This window comes from Triturus cristatus, chromosome 2_2 (genome assembly GCF_964204655.1).
Source record: "Triturus cristatus chromosome 2_2, aTriCri1.1, whole genome shotgun sequence".
In the NCBI taxonomy this organism is placed as follows: Eukaryota; Metazoa; Chordata; class Amphibia; order Caudata; family Salamandridae; genus Triturus; species Triturus cristatus.
Window position 1 is genome coordinate 650,468,968 of NC_140582.1, and position 19,111 is coordinate 650,488,078.

Genomic DNA, 19,111 nt, shown 5'->3' on the forward strand with positions numbered 1-19,111 from the left:
TGGCCACACCTTCCTTTTCCACCATATCGTGAGTCCTGATTGGACAACTCTGTATGAGATTTCACGTTGTGTTCTGGGAGGTGTAGTCCGTATTAAAACCCTTAGATGGTGGTGCTCCAAATTCACTGCAGATTACGGCTCCCCATGAGCCCCGGACAGCTTGGCGGTTTAAATCCACTTCTGTGCCCCACAAACGAAGCCCCTCTTGATTAGGAACTCCGTGGCCCCCATTACGAAGTGGTGCAGCCCTGCGGCAGGACGGCCGCATCTATATCCAGCTCACGGGAAGGTCCAACAATTGGGCTGCACTCGAACACAGAAGAGCTTTTCCCAAAGGCTTTATTTGGTAAAACAGTCGCGCTGACCCGGTCAATAAGGCAGCAGACCACAGCCCTGACGCGTTTCGAGAGTTCTCTTTTTCAAAGGGTAAGTGTAGTCAGAAGCACGCATGTGGCCACACCTTCCTTTTCCACCATATCGTGAGTCCTGATTGGACAATTCTGTATGAGATTTCACGTTGTGTTCTGGGAGGTGTAGTCCGTGTTAAAACCCTTAGATGGTGGTGCTCCAAATTCACTGCAGATTACGGCTCCCCATGAGCCCCGGACAGCTTGGCGGTTTAAATCCACTTCTGTGCCCCACAAACGAAGCCCCTCTTGATTAGGAACTCCGTGGCCCCCATTACGAAGTGGTGCAGCCCTGCGGCAGGACGGCCGCATCTATATCCAGCTCACGGGAAGGTCCAACAATTGGGCTGCACTCGAACACAGAAGAGCTTTTCCCAAAGGCTTTATTTGGTAAAACAGTCGCGCTGACCCGGTCAATAAGGCAGCAGACCACAGCCCTGACGCGTTTCGAGAGTTCTCTTTTTCAAAGGGTAAGTGTAGTCAGAAGCACGCATGTGGCCACACCTTCCTTTTCCACCATATCGTGAGTCCTGATTGGACAACTCTGTATGAGATTTCACGTTGTGTTCTGGGAGGTGTAGTCCGTGTTAAAACCCTTAGATGGTGGTGCTCCAAATTCACTGCAGATTACGGCTCCCCATGAGCCCCGGACAGCTTGGCGGTTTAAATCCACTTCTGTGCCCCACAAACGAAGCCCCTCTTGATTAGGAACTCCATGGCCCCCATTACGAAGTGGTGCAGCCCTGCGGCAGGACGGCCGCATCTATATCCAGCTCACGGGAAGGTCCAACAATTGGGCTGCACTCGAACACAGAAGAGCTTTTCCCAAAGGCTTTATTTGGTAAAACAGTCGCGCTGACCCGGTCAATAAGGCAGCAGACCACAGCCCTGACGCGTTTCGAGAGTTCTCTTTTTCAAAGGGTAAGTGTAGTCAGAAGCACGCATGTGGCCACACCTTCCTTTTCCACCATATCGTGAGTCCTGATTGGACAACTCTGTATGAGATTTCACGTTGTGTTCTGGGAGGTGTAGTCCGTGTTAAAACCCTTAGATGGTGGTGCTCCAAATTCACTGCAGATTACGGCTCCCCATGATCCCCGGACAGCTTGGCGGTTTAAATCCACTTCTGTGCCCCACAAACGAAGCCCCTCTTGATTAGGAACTCCGTGGCCCCCATTACGAAGTGGTGCAGCCCTGCGGCAGGACGGCCGCATCTATATCCAGCTCACAAGAAGGTCCAACAATTGGGCTGCACTCGAACACAGAAGAGCTTTTCCCAAAGGCTTTATTTGGTAAAACAGTCGCGCTGACCCGGTCAATAAGGCAGCAGACCACAGCCCTGACGCGTTTCGAGAGTTCTCTTTTTCAAAGGGTAAGTGTAGTCAGAAGCACGCATGTGGCCACACCTTCCTTTTCCACCATATCGTGAGTCCTGATTGGACAACTCTGTATGAGATTTCACGTTGTGTTCTGGGAGGTGTAGTCCGTGTTAAAACCCTTAGATGGTGGTGCTCCAAATTCACTGCAGATTACGGCTCCCCATGAGCCCCGGACAGCTTGGCGGTTTAAATCCACTTCTGTGCCCCACAAACGAAGCCCCTCTTGATTAGGAACTCCGTGGCCCCCATTACGAAGTGGTGCAGCCCTGCGGCAGGACGGCCGCATCTATATCCAGCTCACGGGAAGGTCCAACAATTGGGCTGCACTCGAACACAGAAGAGCTTTTCCCAAAGGCTTTATTTGGTAAAACAGTCGCGCTGACCCGGTCAATAAGGCAGCAGACCACAGCCCTGACGCGTTTCGAGAGTTCTCTTTTTCAAAGGGTAAGTGTAGTCAGAAGCACGCATGTGGCCACACCTTCCTTTTCCACCATATCGTGAGTCCTGATTGGACAACTCTGTATGAGATTTCACGTTGTGTTCTGGGAGGTGTAGTCCGTGTTAAAACCCTTAGATGGTGGTGCTCCAAATTCACTGCAGATTACGGCTCCCCATGAGCCCCGGACAGCTTGGCGGTTTAAATCCACTTCTGTGCCCCACAAACGAAGCCCCTCTTGATTAGGAACTCCGTGGCCCCCATTACGAAGTGGTGCAGCCCTGCGGCAGGACGGCCGCATCTATATCCAGCTCACGGGAAGGTCCAACAATTGGGCTGCACTCGAACACAGAAGAGCTTTTCCCAAAGGCTTTATTTGGTAAAACAGTCGCGCTGACCCGGTCAATAAGGCAGCAGACCACAGCCCTGACGCGTTTCGAGAGTTCTCTTTTTCAAAGGGTAAGTGTAGTCAGAAGCACGCATGTGGCCACACCTTCCTTTTCCACCATATCGTGAGTCCTGATTGGACAACTCTGTATGAGATTTCACGTTGTGTTCTGGGAGGTGTAGTCCGTGTTAAAACCCTTAGATGGTGGTGCTCCAAATTCACTGCAGATTACGGCTCCCCATGAGCCCCGGACAGCTTGGCGGTTTAAATCCACTTCTGTGCCCCACAAACGAAGCCCCTCTTGATTAGGAACTCCGTGGCCCCCATTACGAAGTGGTGCAGCCCTGCGGCAGGACGGCCGCATCTATATCCAGCTCACGGGAAGGTCCAACAATTGGGCTGCACTCGAACACAGAAGAGCTTTTCCCAAAGGCTTTATTTGGTAAAACAGTCGCGCTGACCCGGTCAATAAGGCAGCAGACCACAGCCCTGACGCGTTTCGAGAGTTCTCTTTTTCAAAGGGTAAGTGTAGTCAGAAGCACGCATGTGGCCACACCTTCCTTTTCCACCATATCGTGAGTCCTGATTGGACAACTCTGTATGAGATTTCACGTTGTGTTCTGGGAGGTGTAGTCCGTGTTAAAACCCTTAGATGGTGGTGCTCCAAATTCACTGCAGATTACGGCTCCCCATGAGCCCCGGACAGCTTGGCGGTTTAAATCCACTTCTGTGCCCCACAAACGAAGCCCCTCTTGATTAGGAACTCCGTGGCCCCCATTACGAAGTGGTGCAGCCCTGCGGCAGGACGGCCGCATCTATATCCAGCTCACGGGAAGGTCCAACAATTGGGCTGCACTCGAACACAGAAGAGCTTTTCCCAAAGGCTTTATTTGGTAAAACAGTCGCGCTGACCCGGTCAATAAGGCAGCAGACCACAGCCCTGACGCGTTTCGAGAGTTCTCTTTTTCAAAGGGTAAGTGTAGTCAGAAGCACGCATGTGGCCACACCTTCCTTTTCCACCATATCGTGAGTCCTGATTGGACAACTCTGTATGAGATTTCACGTTGTGTTCTGGGAGGTGTAGTCCGTGTTAAAACCCTTAGATGGTGGTGCTCCAAATTCACTGCAGATTACGGCTCCCCATGAGCCCCGGACAGCTTGGCGGTTTAAATCCACTTCTGTGCCCCACAAACGAAGCCCCTCATACAGAGTTGTCCAATCAGGACTCACGATATGGTGGAAAAGGAAGGTGTGGCCACATGCGTGCTTCTGACTACACTTACCCTTTGAAAAAGAGAACTCTCGAAACGCGTCAGGGCTGTGGTCTGCTGCCTTATTGACCGGGTCAGCGCGACTGTTTTACCAAATAAAGCCTTTGGGAAAAGCTCTTCTGTGTTCGAGTGCAGCCCAATTGTTGGACCTTCCCGTGAGCTGGATATATATATATATATATATATATATATATATATATATACCATATCTAATTTTACATACCATAACTAACATTACATACCACACCATATAAAACTTTAAATACCAGACACTTACCAAACCAATCCTTCCTAATATACCACACCCACCATACCGACATTCCACACCTACCATATCTCTAAACTAACCTACCATACAATTGATAACCCATGTTCCGATAGTACAGTGTTGTGGGTACTTTAATTAAACCAAGCACTGACAAAATCCTTAGGTCACGTTCAGCATCGGGGATAAAAAAATATTTTCTAATTGGCTGTGTAGCATAGGCGTAAAAATGCGGTGAGCAGTAAAGCTGAGTAGTTGTGTGACGCTGAGAGCATAATGGACGCCTCTGACAATAAATACAAATGCTATAGAAAAAAGCTAATAAAAAGCTCTCCAGTTTTGGCAATGTTCTTTTAAATTGCTGGTGTACTAGGAGAGTTTTTGCCGGTTTCAGGCCATTCTGTGCCTGTCCCTGACCCCTGTTTGTGGCATTGCCAGGTTGGTGAAATGGGATCGGGCTGGAGCAGCAGACAGAAGACAATAGCTCGGTTGCCTGGAGTGAATACAATATACTTGATCTGTCCGTGTCCGGCAGATTGGTGCTCGTGTCCTCTCTCACAGCTTCCTTCTGCTGTTCTTTAGCTAGAAATGGTAACAAGCATTTGCAATGCAATAGGTCTCGCATTTACGTGAGTTTGAGCTATTGACATTGCAAATGACAATGCCTTTTATTTTTGTTATTGTTTTAAAAAAATAAATAAAAGGCATTGTTATTTACAATGCCAATAACTTACACTTGCGTAAATGCGAGACCTATTGCATTGCAAATGCTTGTCTATATTGACGGAAGAATAGATTTTAGAATTGATGCTCAATCGTTTGTAGGATCTGCTGACAAAAAAAGGGACGGCCATCCAAAACCATGGAGTATCTTGAATTGTTTTTCGCATTAGGATTTTGTTTGCTGTGGCGACAGAGGAGCTTCCAAATGGACTGTGAGCGCATTTCACCAGGGGCAAGGCTGGCTCATTGATGTTGGCAGGAACAGTGCTGATAATAAGTATTGGTTAGGGATAACATTGCCTTTTCTTCATTCATTCAATAAGTAAATACTGCTTGGTCTAGCAATCAAGAACTGAGGCTCACTGAGGGCCTGATTTAGATCTCGGTGGACATATCCTATGGGATTGATATTTTAAGGGACTGGATATTTGTCACTGTTGCTAAACCTGGTAATGCTGAGAAAATTCATATGTAAAGCCGCAACACCGCTTCATGCCACGAGGAAGCTATTACATGTAAAAAGAAAGTTCTGGCTCCAGACTGATGCTTGAGATGAGACCGATGAGAAATGTGCAGGAACATGTCGTGCCCACCTGAAAATGTGCTTCTGTAAGTGTGTTACCTATTATGCTGCATTTTGTTTGAGGATCAGACAAAAACTTAACAAAATAGGGGAACAGGTAGATGGCCTTTATTCATGCTCTGCATGGCCACGGCTGTGCCTTCTGAGCCCTCGGCCAATGGTCGTGATCTAAATTCACACCCTGTGCCTAATGCCCCTATGGTACCCCAGTATGGCTCGGTGAAAAATAATTGTTTGCCAGTAAGACAACAGGTGTACAAAAATTGTTGAAACTTCTATGTACTTTTCATTAATTCAAGGCCTTAGGGCGAGTACGCTAAGGAAATGCAGTGTGCTGTGAGCTCAGCTTGCATTACTGGCAGTGGTTTCAATATGAAAATGTGCACACGTTTGCAAAATTTAGCAATTGGAGAATATTCATGTTGTTCCCAGAATGTCCCCCGATGATATTCAAATACAGTCAAAAATATACGCGCAAGATTGGTGATTGCTTTCAAAGTAACCTGTAAACACAAAAATGGAGCTTAAATACATTTTGCTAAACTGTTGTGCAACTTTAACTACTATTTCCCGGAGGCATAATTTATTAAAACATGTTTGAGGCATGCCAACATTAAAAAAAGATTAATATATATTGATAATCCGTGCAAAACAATTATGGACAAAATGATGGGCAACATGAAAATAAACTTGGGAGTCTGATTCTTAAAAAAAGTCATAAAAGTGCGCCCGTGGGTCCTGTCCTTGCATTGGTGCAGATCGACAACTTTTAGAAATTGAAACAACTAGGCCTGGAAACTGCACTTCTATCAAACCGCTTTGAATGTTACTTTCCTTGTGAGCAAATTCACACATGTATATTATCTTATACAAGAATCTCCTGAGCAATTGTAAATTCACGTGCTTAACATCAGCGCCTGCAAAGTAGCTTAATCCCATGTTATCCAAACATCAAAGCGGCAAAAGTGAAAGCAATGGAGCAGAGCATCAAAGGGCTGGGTGAGAAGGGAGGGGGGAATGCAAGGGTCAAAGAGGCAGGGAGAGCGACATAAAGCCATATGGCTGCTTCGCGCGCGTGCACGCCTCGTGCACTGTGTTGTCACCCAACATCTAACCAAGTAAATATTATGAACAAACAAATCACCCTATTAAAAACAAGCATTTGCAATGCAATAGGTCTCGCATTTATAAGAGTTTGAGCTATTGGCATTGTAAAATTACAATGCCTTTTATTTAGGTTTTGGTTTTAAAACAAATAAAAGGCATTGTCATTTACAATGTCAGTAGCATTAACTCGCATAAAAGCAGTGTGTGGAGTGCAGCAGTGTGTGGAGTGCAGCAGTGTGTGGAGTGCAGCAGTGTGTGGAGTGCAGCAGTGTGCGGCGTGCAGCAGTGTGTGGCGTGCAGCAGTGTGTGGCGTGCAGCAGTGTCGTGCAGCATGCAGCAGTGAGTAATGCAGCAGTGTGCAGCAGTGTGTGGCGTGGATCACCCCTTCACTAAGTCAACCTCAGTCACTGAACCGCAGTATTAAGACCTGTTGAGCAAAGAGTGGGGTACCTTTACAACAGGATTGCCCAACTCATCCCAACATCTCCCAACATTTAGCTGATTTTAGGAAGCTGTCGTGTAGATGGAGTAAAGTAAACTGCATCTCTTGTGTTCCACACGTTTCACCAGTATTAGTAGGCGATCAGCTTTTTATGTCATCATAGTTAATTGCGTCCCTGTTACTTCTATAATTGATAACTTGCAGTGACATTGAAGTCGGTAATTTCCAGGAGAATAAAAATAGACGCATAGAAATGCTTGATTTGCTAACCACTCTGAACATCATTCCATTCCGTTGTTTTTGCTGATATTGCTTTTAACTACTGGCACAAAATATATGCAGGGAGGCATTGTCACTGGCCTTTGAAGGGACATCCAGCCTGGGGTGCCGGGCCGTGTGCATACTGCAGGGAACGCAAGCTTCAGCGCCTAGTCACGTGTATGTACTTTATTAATCTGCTAGTATCATTTAATTTTCTAAACAGTGGTGGACCCCCAGAGGGCCTCAAACAGCTGACCTAAATTAGTTCTAGAGCCGGCAATTTTCTCATTTATAAACTATTTGAGTATGAACAGAAGCTACGAGACAAAAGTCTACTACCACCTGTTAGCTTCTTGCCAGTCCACGAATCGCGTTTAACTCCTGTCGGGGCTGTCACAGATCCCTGTCTTTACCACAAGAGGGCAGTGTCTGCTTGCAGTGGACGAGCCTTATCAGCAGCCACAGGGCCCCAGGTCAGCAAGCGGCGAGGGACCCGCTCGTATTGGACAAAAGTTGCAAATATTAACACATCTGTCCCTACAAGCTTGTCGTGACCTTGTTTAAACATGCAGGGCCGCTCTAAAGACTCTGTCTTTCCGTGTAAAGGTCAATGGTCGCGGTGTCAACACAAATCTCGATTTCACGGTAAAAACACCATCTGAATTTGTAATTAAAGAAAACTCTGAACAGTATTTTTGCCTCGTTTCTTTGCTGCGAATGGACATTTTAGTGTGTACAGTTTGAGCTCACAAAACTAAAATGAGTAACTTTTGTTGTCAGAAGCTTACGGAAGCGATTTAAGGACTGTAAAAGTAAAAGCCCCTTCGGTTGGCCATGAAAATCTGGGAAATCCATGAAATCCATAGTGCGGGTACTTGACCTTAAAGTGCCGGATGTTTCGATCTAAATTATTTTATTCCCTCGATGTGGAAATTTTTTTTTTCTGTGTGGAGAAATCCCTCCCTCTGAAAATATGGGAGCGTTTGGGCCACCATTTGTTTGGGCGCTTTATCATTAGTGGTGGAGGTGCTTTAAAAAACTAGTGACACCACGACAATGTTACTGCTCATGAGTTTCAAAAAGAGGCACAAGAATCCAGAGCAGACATGGCGAGTAAGTTGGCTGAAGAGGTGGGGGTGGCAAATGGTGTTCACGGGCGCTTTGATGTCCTGGATCATAGCAAAACCAAAGGGGGTGATGGACGGAGTGTTGAACATTGCAAGCAGTCACCCCCAGTCAACTGATCTGGGTTTAATCCATCACCGTTCTTTAGCTCACTCCGCCACCCCAGTTCAGACATGGCCATATGCAAATCAGTCTGACCCTGTGCCTCATGGGTACAGTCCAGCCGGACTGCCAAGCCATGTCTTCCCTGTAACCGGAAACAAGCATCCTGGGACCGGTTTCAGGTTCATAACCCTCGTCAGCCAGGCTATCTTGAATGCAGTGGCAAAGTGAGCAAGGGGCCATGGCTAAGCAGTGACAGAAACCCTTATACTTACATGGCATATACTTTAAAATGTGGTCTATCTAGGCACTAGGTTAATCCCAGTCAATCTTCCGTAACAATTTGATATCACACGTTCTATTGGTGCAAATGCATTATGCTAATTGCCCCAAACTATGAAACAAACACATATTTATAACAACCCGGGTCACAGAAGCACCATTTATTGTGGGCACAGGACGATCCAACTTGGCACACCTGATGAAAGTTCTATTAAATTTGTCTGAAACATTGGTTTTTCGAAGGTGGTAACATGTTACCACTTCTATATCATCTGCTTGTTTGGAACCTGCCAAGAAGCTTACGTGATGGGTGATTACAAGTTTGAGGTCACTGCGAACCAACTGAGAGGGCTATATTACTTTGAGGGCATAAAAATACATTCTGGGCTCTCATTAGAATGGGGGGGGGGCTTTTAAGGGTTCCAGCAGACCCCTATGCATTCTTAAGACCATCAATTCCGGATACATATAACACAGATTTATGAAAAGTGTGAATTTAAATGTAACTTTTATTAATGAATGGTGGCAGAAACATAGTACTAATTGACTCCATAAAATTTGATCTCGCTGGTTGATCATGTTAGCTCGAAAAAAACGATTGTCCCAAATAAAACAAAACCACCGAAAACGAAATTGAAATGTTCTTACTTTGAAACTGTGCTTTGGAGTTGGCTATCAATGGTCCTCTCTGGGTAGACCAGCAGTGGGTTATCCGAGATTCTACCCCTTACTACGACGAAGAAAGGTTTATCAGCGGACCAGTGTCTCTGTGGCAAAGTAGAACAAGAAGCTTGTGAAGCTTTAGCAGTCCGATCTGCCCGGTGCTAACGACCGTCTAAAAGTGCTTCCGCTACCGCAATCTAAAGCCAACACTTTATAGAACCCTCACTATTCACAAAAGGTATCAATGTGCTTTTATTTCACAGTCCATTTAATGAAAATCGCACTTTTGTTCTTGTCAGTTCATTAGAAAATAGAGTTCCTGGACACTACTGTCTTTCCGTCTTAATTACATTTTTCCAAAGACATTTTATCACACACAACAAAGAAAGCAGTAGAATGAAACGCAAAACACGGACAGCCCTACAACTTAAAGTGCAAGGCTTGTTATTCGTAATACAAAACTAGAGATCAAGAGGTGCCTCGTACACAGACGTAGCTACAAAGTTTTCAGTGGCCGCGCGGCTCACTGAAAACATCAAAGCGCCCGCGAAATGTAAGTGATAGCAATCGCGATCACACTTCAAAGCGCGGCTGTGTGACAGGCGAAAGTGAAAGACGAGTGCTTTCAGGCTGCCAAATGGTGCGCGCGCCCGGCACACATGCACAGTAGTTGGTGGCCTGAAAGCACTCGTTTGCACTTCCAAAAGTGCTTACTATAAGTCTCGCCAGAACAGCGCTAAAGCGCTGTCTCAGGCGAGACCTAACAAGTTCAATTTGCGAGCAGTCTATCAATTCCAGCTTTTTTTTTTCCGTAAAACAGGCTTTGTAATCCTGTTTATAACATCAAAAGACAGGCCTCCAAGCCTCAGAACGCCAAAAAACCTGAACTGGAAGAGCTGCTCATGCATGGATATGGGAAACCTGAGACCTCTGCTTTATGTAAACCTTGTTAGCTAATATGACCGGCCCTTCCGTCTGCAAATGGAGCAGAAAAAGTAGTGGTTTAATTGGAGCATGCTTTCACCATTTCTTGCTTGATGTCTTTGAGACACGCGTTTCTAGTTGCAATACTATGTCACATGATGAGTATTGTGTTACAATTGTCCCATCGGTCAGCTTCTGAATTGAAAATATCTTTGCGTGGCTGCAAACATGATGGCTGAACAAATGTGCTTGATGTATGAGCATACGCTGAGCCTGTCTCAGAGGTCTGACTCTTTCCCAGTGCTGGGTTTTCAGCCAACAGCTCTATGCATGCCAGGACCTGCAGTGACACACTGACAATAGAGAAATGAAAACTACAAGCCCTAGAATGCTTTCTGCGGCAAGCTGAAATTCGCTTTCATATTATGGGTCCACTAGATCCCTACATATCGAACTTTAGTGTCAGCAAAGTCATAATATAGATAGTCTGTGCATTGTGGTATGTTTATCCTCGTACATTGTTAGTATTTTGCAAACGTTCACTTCTATCCTCATGGAGCTCATGGGAATCACACAATCTTTGTGGACAGAAGATCTGCGATACATCATCCTATCAAACTTGCTTTTCCATTTATTGTATGAATGTATTGACATTTGTATAGTGCACAAACGGCTGGGAAGCAGCGGAGAAATGTACATTAAATAGAATGTTTGGTGACGACAAAAGATTTTTTTTATAATGAAGAGACGTTACGTACTTGAAATGCCCATTACCTTATTCTTTTTTTTTTTTACACTTGAAGCCATAGTGAAATAAAGTGCTTTGCACAGAATCACACAACGTCAGTCAACTGCGGAAGTTTGGATTAGGATGAATGGTGACAGCTGTGAATTTTGATGCCCACAGTGCAGACCATTTTTTTTAGTGTAATTTAAGACGGGCTCTGCTAAATTCTAACTAAGGATGTCCTGTGAACCAGGAAGGGGTTGTTTACTTAAATTGTGATGCCGAGCCTACAAATCGTCTGCACCAGCCTCCCTTCACCCCTCACCTCTCTCCACCCTCCTCACACTGTCAGGCAGTCTGAAAGACAGTGGTGTAACAAAACTCTAAGACACTCGCCATATACAATCACCCTAGCAGTCGCACATGCAGGAATAGGGATACTTCATAGGGGTTGGTATGAAAAAGCTGGCGACCTGGGAATGACTTTCTTTCAACTTACTCCCAGACCAGATGGAAATTAATGTGGGCTTTAGACCATTCCAGTATTGTAAACACCAATGTATGTTACGTTATCTGGTGTCCGTATGGCGTGCAGCTTCTGCTGGTGTGACATTGTGCGTCATGCCTTGGCTGCATAGGAGCAGTTGGAGTGCTTGATTCGGGAGTACTTTACTAAACAGGAGAAATGAACACAAAAGATGTGTTTGCATATCTGAGGTTTCGCAGGTGGGACCGGCAGGGGTGTTTGTAAATATAGCCGGCTAAGCGAGGTGCCGAAGTACTGGGGCGGGGACAAGTGAAGTAAAACAATAGCTGTTTTAAAATGGATCAGTGCAATCTAGTCTGAAATGTGAGCAAACTTTAAAAGTCTCTGAGTGGAGAAATCAAGTGCGAGCAGAAGGAAGCGGGTGGGGAAGTCTGCCAAGCGGTTGAATTGTTCTGCTTGCTTGTTTTCAGAGGGGGATCTTGTTAAAAGGGAGGAGTTTGTGGGGCAGCCTTTGGGGAGATCTTATCGGCCGCGAAAGTGAAAGAAAACGAATGCTTTCAGGCTGCCAAATGGTGCGTGCGCCCGGAGCACATGCACTGTAGTTGGCGGCCTGAAATGCACTGGTTTCCACTTCCAAATGTCGCTTACTATAAGTCTCGCCAGAGCAGCGCTAAAGCGCTGTCTCAGGCGAGACCTAAAAAGGAATGTATGTGTTTACAGAGATAATCGCCGGCGCCTGACACAGAAATAAGGTCAAAAGTCGAATCTCTGATTTAACTGATGTTGATTGTCTTTCCGGAATAACACACATTATTCAACACCTCATGTCTTCTCTGGTGATCGGATCCGATGTCGGGGAGGTCAGTCCTCTCTGCCTACCCCTGCGAACTTCAAAGAGCCAATTCCTCGCAGTCATAGCCAGGGCCACCCGACCTGGCCTTTTTCCCAGCCTCTCCCGACGAGTGTAATAAATTATAAGAAATTTAAAGCAAATAATGTTTGTGCACAGGGCCCGCGCAAGAAAATCTTAATTTAAACACTGACGCTGCTACTGGTGGCCGGTGCGGTGCCACACACCAAGAAGCTCGTTAGGCGGCCCAAGCTACGCCACAGGCTGGGGGCGGGCAGACAGTAACGACGGCGTGTTTATGGCTACTGCTAGCCTCTTTACTATAATACTGCTAGTAGTACTTACGGTTATGTGTTGGGCTGGTCCGGGTCACACTGCCTGTTAGTGCCTTTATTAACAAATATAAATACACGGGGCCTGGTGGTGCTTCTGCTGCCTGCACTGCCCTAAACGTCGTCAGACTGCTGCTGCTGTTAATGCTGATCACTCGTTACGGGGAGCGCGTGATCAAGCCGGGGCATGGGGCGTGGCAACCTGAATAAAATCTGCGGAAGCTGCCGCACAGCCCCGACCCCCGGAGAACCAAATCCAGCCCAATCTCAGTGTCCCGCCCACCGGCAACACTGAACTAAGGGCCTGCCAAAGCCTGAATGCCATCATAAATCTGAAATGAATCTTCTTGGCTGAATCTTGGCTCAGGCTCTCACTGCCGCGCCGCAACACCAGTACTATGCAAGTTTGCAGCACTCTTCTTCACCGGGACTCAGGAGCAGTAATCAGTTATGTTATCAACCTTGTGAATAATGCTGCTTGCTTCAGACACGTAGACCCGGCCCTGATAATTAAGTGCCGGTGCTAAGCACCGGAAAGCACCGGCACAAATTAAGCCCTGCCTCCACCTCTTCCTATCCTGTTTCTTCTACCCACTGCCACTACTTCCATGTTTCTACTGGCCGCTTCATAGAGCTTCGTTTTAACTGTCCCATTACAAGACCTGATGGCTTTGCCAATGCTTGTCTTACTTCTTTCTCCCAATTCAGTTTATTTGTTTTTTTGCCAACTCAATAACCCCTTTATCTTTGCTGTTAAACCGTTGCACACTCCAATTTCCTTTAGGGTGGTAGGCAGATTTACCCACTCCTGCTCATGTACTGTTAGAACGTTACAGCTTTAAATTGCCTCCACTGTCACTATTATAACTTTCAGTAAACCTTCCTTTCTGAATACAGCATCCACAAAGTTCACCTCAGCAAATATTTCCATTTGCTTCGATTTTGTAATCTGTGCATAAAAGAAGTACTTTTTAAACGGAACCACTCGCGCCTGCAAACGGTTTGAAATAAAATTTGTAATGTGAAGCATTCCAAAGAAATGAGGACAGTTTATGTATCAAACCTCAAGGTCTGAATACTAATGAAGCAATTGCATAACAGATTTTTCGATAATCTATCTAAAATGCATTTATTTAATCGACCGCCTAAGGATGACATGCTGCTTCAGCCTGCCTTAAATCGAACCGGTGTCCTACAGTCCACTGAGCCATCTGTCTAGTACACGAGTCTCTCCTGAAACTTTTGAAAAACTGAGTTTGGGCCAGAGCTGACAATGTCTGTACTGGGGAACCAGGTGCCAATCTCCACCTTTTTCATTGGACTTACAGTCTGTCCAAGGTTGGTAAAATAGGAATCGGCGAGTTTGGTAACAAGATCCCTTCTTATTTACACATGGAAGAAGGCAATTTAGATGCGTGGCCACAGTAAAAGCATTAACAAATGTTCTTTTGCTATGTCCTGAACAGTGCCTCCCACCGCCACCCATTAGATTTTACAGCACCCTCTCAGCCCCACTGTGAAAGATCAATGATATGCTAATGACTCTGCAGACACCCCCCTGCTCTGATGAGCTCACGCTGTGTCCTGGTGACGAGCTCCTGTGATTGATTCCGTGCAGTGCTTGTTAAAGGTGCTGCCTTGGTATCAGTTAAGGGATGAAGGAGCGCTGCCTCGGTTAAAGTCAGGTCCCCATGAGTACCGGTACTCTCTTCGTTCTAGAAAAAGTGCCGGTACTCAAGGGGAGAAAATGAAAAGGTGCCGGTACTCAGTACCGGTGAGTACCGGCCCATTTAAAGCACTGGGGATCATACTCCCACACCAGTTACTGGCATGGGGGTATGATTCCAAGGTGTTTGACACCAAACACAACATGTTTCCGTGCAGCCAGTCCAAAGTTAACATTTACCGTTTGGTTATAATGCACTTAAGAGTATATGGTCAGGCTGCATCACAGACAACCCCGGAGAAGAGATTCCAAAGGCTGCAGAGGGGCTCTGCTCACGCATGGACACCCTATCACACAAAACCAAGCACAGTGCCTTCAGGATTGATAAGGCCTGCCATAGGGGTGACTGATAGGTTTATATGTGCAGTGATAGGGTGTGATATAGTGAACCTATATCTCAGTAAGGGGTGCATGCACCACCTTACTCAGGCTGAAGTAGCAGACCTGTGGTGTCATTTTGGAGGACTTCCCATGGGTGGCATAATACATGCTGCAGCTCCTGGTAGGCCCCTGGGGTACCTATGCCCTGGGTATATAGTATATCATATACTAGGGACTTATAAGGGCACCCCAGAATCCAATCTGTGGTATACCTAAGGTACTAGGAATCCATTTAGAGAGGAAGCAGCTAGGCTGGGGTCCTGAATAGCAGGGCCCCAGCCAGACTAAAGTCGAAAAACAGTGTAACATCAGCAAAAAGTGGGGGTAATCATAAGAAGCAGATCCTACTCTCCTACATTTGGGTTGGATACAGGGACCCTGAGAGGTCAGCTGACTAAAAGTACCTTGATCCTGGCTATGTCGATGTTGAAGATGAGGGGCGCTGTTGAAGCGATGCAGCGGTATTGATCCACGCAGTAGTGGCAATGCGCCAGTCCTGATCTGCACAACAGCAACGATTCATCATTTCCAATGAGCGTAGAGATGTGATGTGGAGATTCATCATCGTCACTGAGGATGTCATTGACAGAGATGCAGAGACCTTGTACAGTGGTGGTTCCCAAGGCGATGCATTGAGGCCTGTCCACGCAGTAGAGGTGATGTGCTGGTTCCAAACCACGCAACAGGAGTGTTGCTCTGGTTTTAATCCAGGCAACAGGTGTGACGTGACGGCTCTTATATGTGCATTGGGGTGAAGCGCTGGTCCTGATCCATGCAATTTGACAGGGAATGCATAGGTTTTACTGCAGTAAGAACCTTAGGCCTACTTCCATGGGTCCAGGACAGAGGTGGCACCACTTAACAGGGCAGACTCACAGATGGGAGAGTCCAAGTGCAGAAGCAGGTAAATTTGAAGGCTTTTATGTCCAGTACTTATATCGAGTTGTGCCTTTGAAAGGGGGAAGACTTCAAACACCGATCTTTGAAGTGCACAAAGGTCCTCCCTCCCTGCCTTGGCTCCCGACTCACTATGGGTGGGAATCTAACTTTTTGTGTGGAAACAGGACACAGCCTATTCAGGTGTACGTGAGGCTGAGTCCAGCTCCTCCCTCCCATATTGCTAGGATGGCCCATCAAGTCACACCTAAGCTCCCATTGTGTGTTGCTGTCTATGGGGAATGCACAAAGCACAACTGTCACTCATCTCAGGCATGTATCAGAGACAGGCTGCCTGCACCAAATGGCTAAAGTAAGAAAATGCCAACTTTCTAAAAGTGTCATTATCAGAATTGCAATTTAAAATCCCAGTTCACCATCAGTTGTGATTTTAATTTTTAATTCCAGAGACACTAAACTTGAAAAGTCCATCTCTTCACAATTGGGAATTACACTTACAAAATATGGAATAATGTAATCCCAATGTTATCCTATCGGAGAGATGGGCCTCGTAGTAGTAAAAAAATGAATTTGAGAGTTTTTCACTCCCAGGACATATACAACTTAAAAGTACATGCCCTGCCTTTCAAATACATTGCACCCTGCCCTGTGGGTTGTCCCGGGCCTACATAAGATGTGACTTATATGTACAAAAAAGGGAAGGTTTGTGCCTAGCAAAAAGTTTATTTTGCCACGTCAAAATAGCAGTGCGAACTGCACACACAGGCACTGCAGTGGCAGGCCTGAGACATGAGGGCTACTTAAGTGGGCGGCACAATAGGTGATACAGGGCCACTCTTTGCATTTAACTTGCAGATTTATATAATTAAATATGGCAGTTGGGGATATGCCAATATTACCATGTTTTAGGGAGAGAGTGCATCTACTGTAGCACTGGTTAGCAGTGGTAAAGTGCTCATAGTCCTAAGGCCAGGAAAAACTATGTCAGAAAAAGTGGAGGAGGAAGGCAAAAAGTTGGGAAGAAGACCACCCTAAGGCTGTCAGGTCTAACAAGTATTATTAACTAGCTACTCAATGTGAGCCAATCCTGGCTAACCAAACACTACTTAAAACTAAACCCAATAAAACAGAATTTCTCATCATCATGCTACACAAATGTAGCACCCCGGTAAAGCCTGGCTCAAGGGAAAACATATTCTCAACACCAACCAAACCATCAATCAATCAATCTATCAATTAATCAATCAGGGATTTGTATGGTGAGGCAACTCACCCATGAGGCTTTCAATGCACTGATGGGGGAAAGGGGGGGCTGCTGATCCGTCTGGGCGCTGAGGTTCAGTCGAAAAGCCTGGTCTTGAGATCCTTACTGAACTGGGTCAGCGACGGGGTTGCCTAAGGTGGAGAGGCAGGTTATTCCAGGTCTTGGCAGAGAGGTAGGAGAAGGATCTTCCTATGGTTCTGGTCTTGTGGAGTAGCAACTAGCAGTCCCTTGAGCTCACATATATTAAAAACAATATAAATTTATGAAGATAGTCACTGTGCACAAAATTAAGTTGAAAAACCGTGTACATTTATTTTATAAAAACATATGTTTGATCACATTTAAAAACATCACTGTATATTCATTGCTCTTCTAATATGCATCCTAGATCTAATCACATACAATATTTCATGACTAACCAGTATATACAAAGAGTTTCAGACAGAATAACACATTTGTCATACACAAATCAAATAATTAAAACCTATACACGCCCCTATTTTAAGCCCACATCCCAGAGAGAATACAACATGAAAAAAGACACTCTACTTTGTCATAAACTATACATCCAATTCGAGACAGCTAAGAGGATTAAACACTTGTAAGATCTTGACCCATTTATCCTATCAAGTGGATATCCGTTTCTTTGGATTGTATTTATCCTATGCGTCGACGCGTTTCGATGGGCTTGATTTCTGCCACTATCTTTATCAAGACCAATGATCGATGTTTTTCTCTCGTTCAGTGTTGGTTTTTTAATTTTCAACTAAGGAAAGAATTTTTTTTTTTATTAATAATATATTTAGGTGGGTTTTCCATTGTATCTATTTCGACAATGTTATGACTGGACTGTACCTTAGCCCTAATGCTAGTGTTGTTGCATCTGGACAACTGGATATCTCCAAGTTCTAAACCATTGTCCCTGTCACTCTTACTGCTTGATATCTTTTGTAACTTAAGCTAGTCTTTCCACTCAATTTTGGTATTTATACTGTCTCTACTCATCAATGTTCTCACCTGAGTATATTACTCCTAGTTCCTTTTTGGTGCAACCTCCTACAGATGGTTGGGAAATACTTCTTGTGTAGCGGCAATTATTATTCCTCCTTCTTCTTTCGGCTATGTATAATCTGTAAAGCATTTAAATTCCCTTATTATCATTATTTTGTCATCTTCGCTTTATTTAACTGCCTCCCTCTGTGCCTTTAAATAGTATGGTTAATGTTTGCTTTTCATTCTTACCGGTAGATTTGTATAGAGCTGCTCGACTTTTCCGAAAACAGGCCACTGTTCTGGCTCTTGTTCAATTGGCCCCGTTATTGTTGTAAGTCTATAATACATACATATTGCATTAATATCTCTACTTTATTTGACCTCATCCGTTCCTATCATAGGCCCATTGTTTGTTTTGAGAAAAACTTTTTTATTTTCGTACCTTTTTCTTCCCATTTATGGTATTGCCCGCATGTAATTCTGTTGCTTCAGCTCTTAAGCAGATAAAATTGCGACTACTTCGAGGTCCGGAAGTGACTGGAGCGTCCTCCCTGTTTTACACTTCCCTGTTTTAAGATAAGAAAAAAGGGAGTTTTTACAATTAATGTTGGAGACACGTAAGGAGTATGCCCCTTGTTAAGTCTCTCAAAAGCCCTCATTTTTCTTTCTTGTTACAGCGAAAAATAAATAATTTCACTGTTCGTTTTTCCCTTATTATTCTCACCTTAGCAATGCCGGTAAAAAACGTCCATGCGGGGATCCCTCCTTGATGCGGTCTATGATTGCCGCCATTATCACCCTATGTACTCTATTTATTCAGACAGAATATCTGTGTTTTTGGTCATAATTTGAGCATTTGTGATAATTGATAACATCGATACATTTGCACGTTCGGTCAGCATGATTCCGACCCTCTTTTCCGGAGGGATAACTGCATGAACAGGGAGTTTAAAATCTTGATATCATTTTCTATACAGACAGTGTAGGACAATAAGGGTTACTAACACGATTCGTCATAGGGAAGGGGCATTTGGCTTCCCTTCTCCGTAGGTATAAATATGTGGAAGATTCTGTTAGGTGGCAAATATTTTGCCTA

General features: G+C 45.1%; 1 protein-coding gene across 1 annotated transcript in view; it reads right to left on the reverse strand.

Annotated features, from left to right (window-relative positions):
• Positions 1-18,807, reverse strand: part of LOC146862612 (uncharacterized) — a 40,943-nt gene extending 22,136 nt beyond the window's left edge. The window contains exons 1-2 of the mRNA XM_085643100.1: positions 18,740-18,807; positions 15,266-15,431 (exon numbers count right to left, since the gene is read on the reverse strand). Of these exons, the coding sequence (XP_085499226.1) occupies positions 15,266-15,431; positions 18,740-18,807 (234 nt within the window). The remainder of the gene's footprint in view (positions 1-15,265; positions 15,432-18,739) is intronic.
• Between the last annotated feature and the right edge of the window lie 304 nt (positions 18,808-19,111).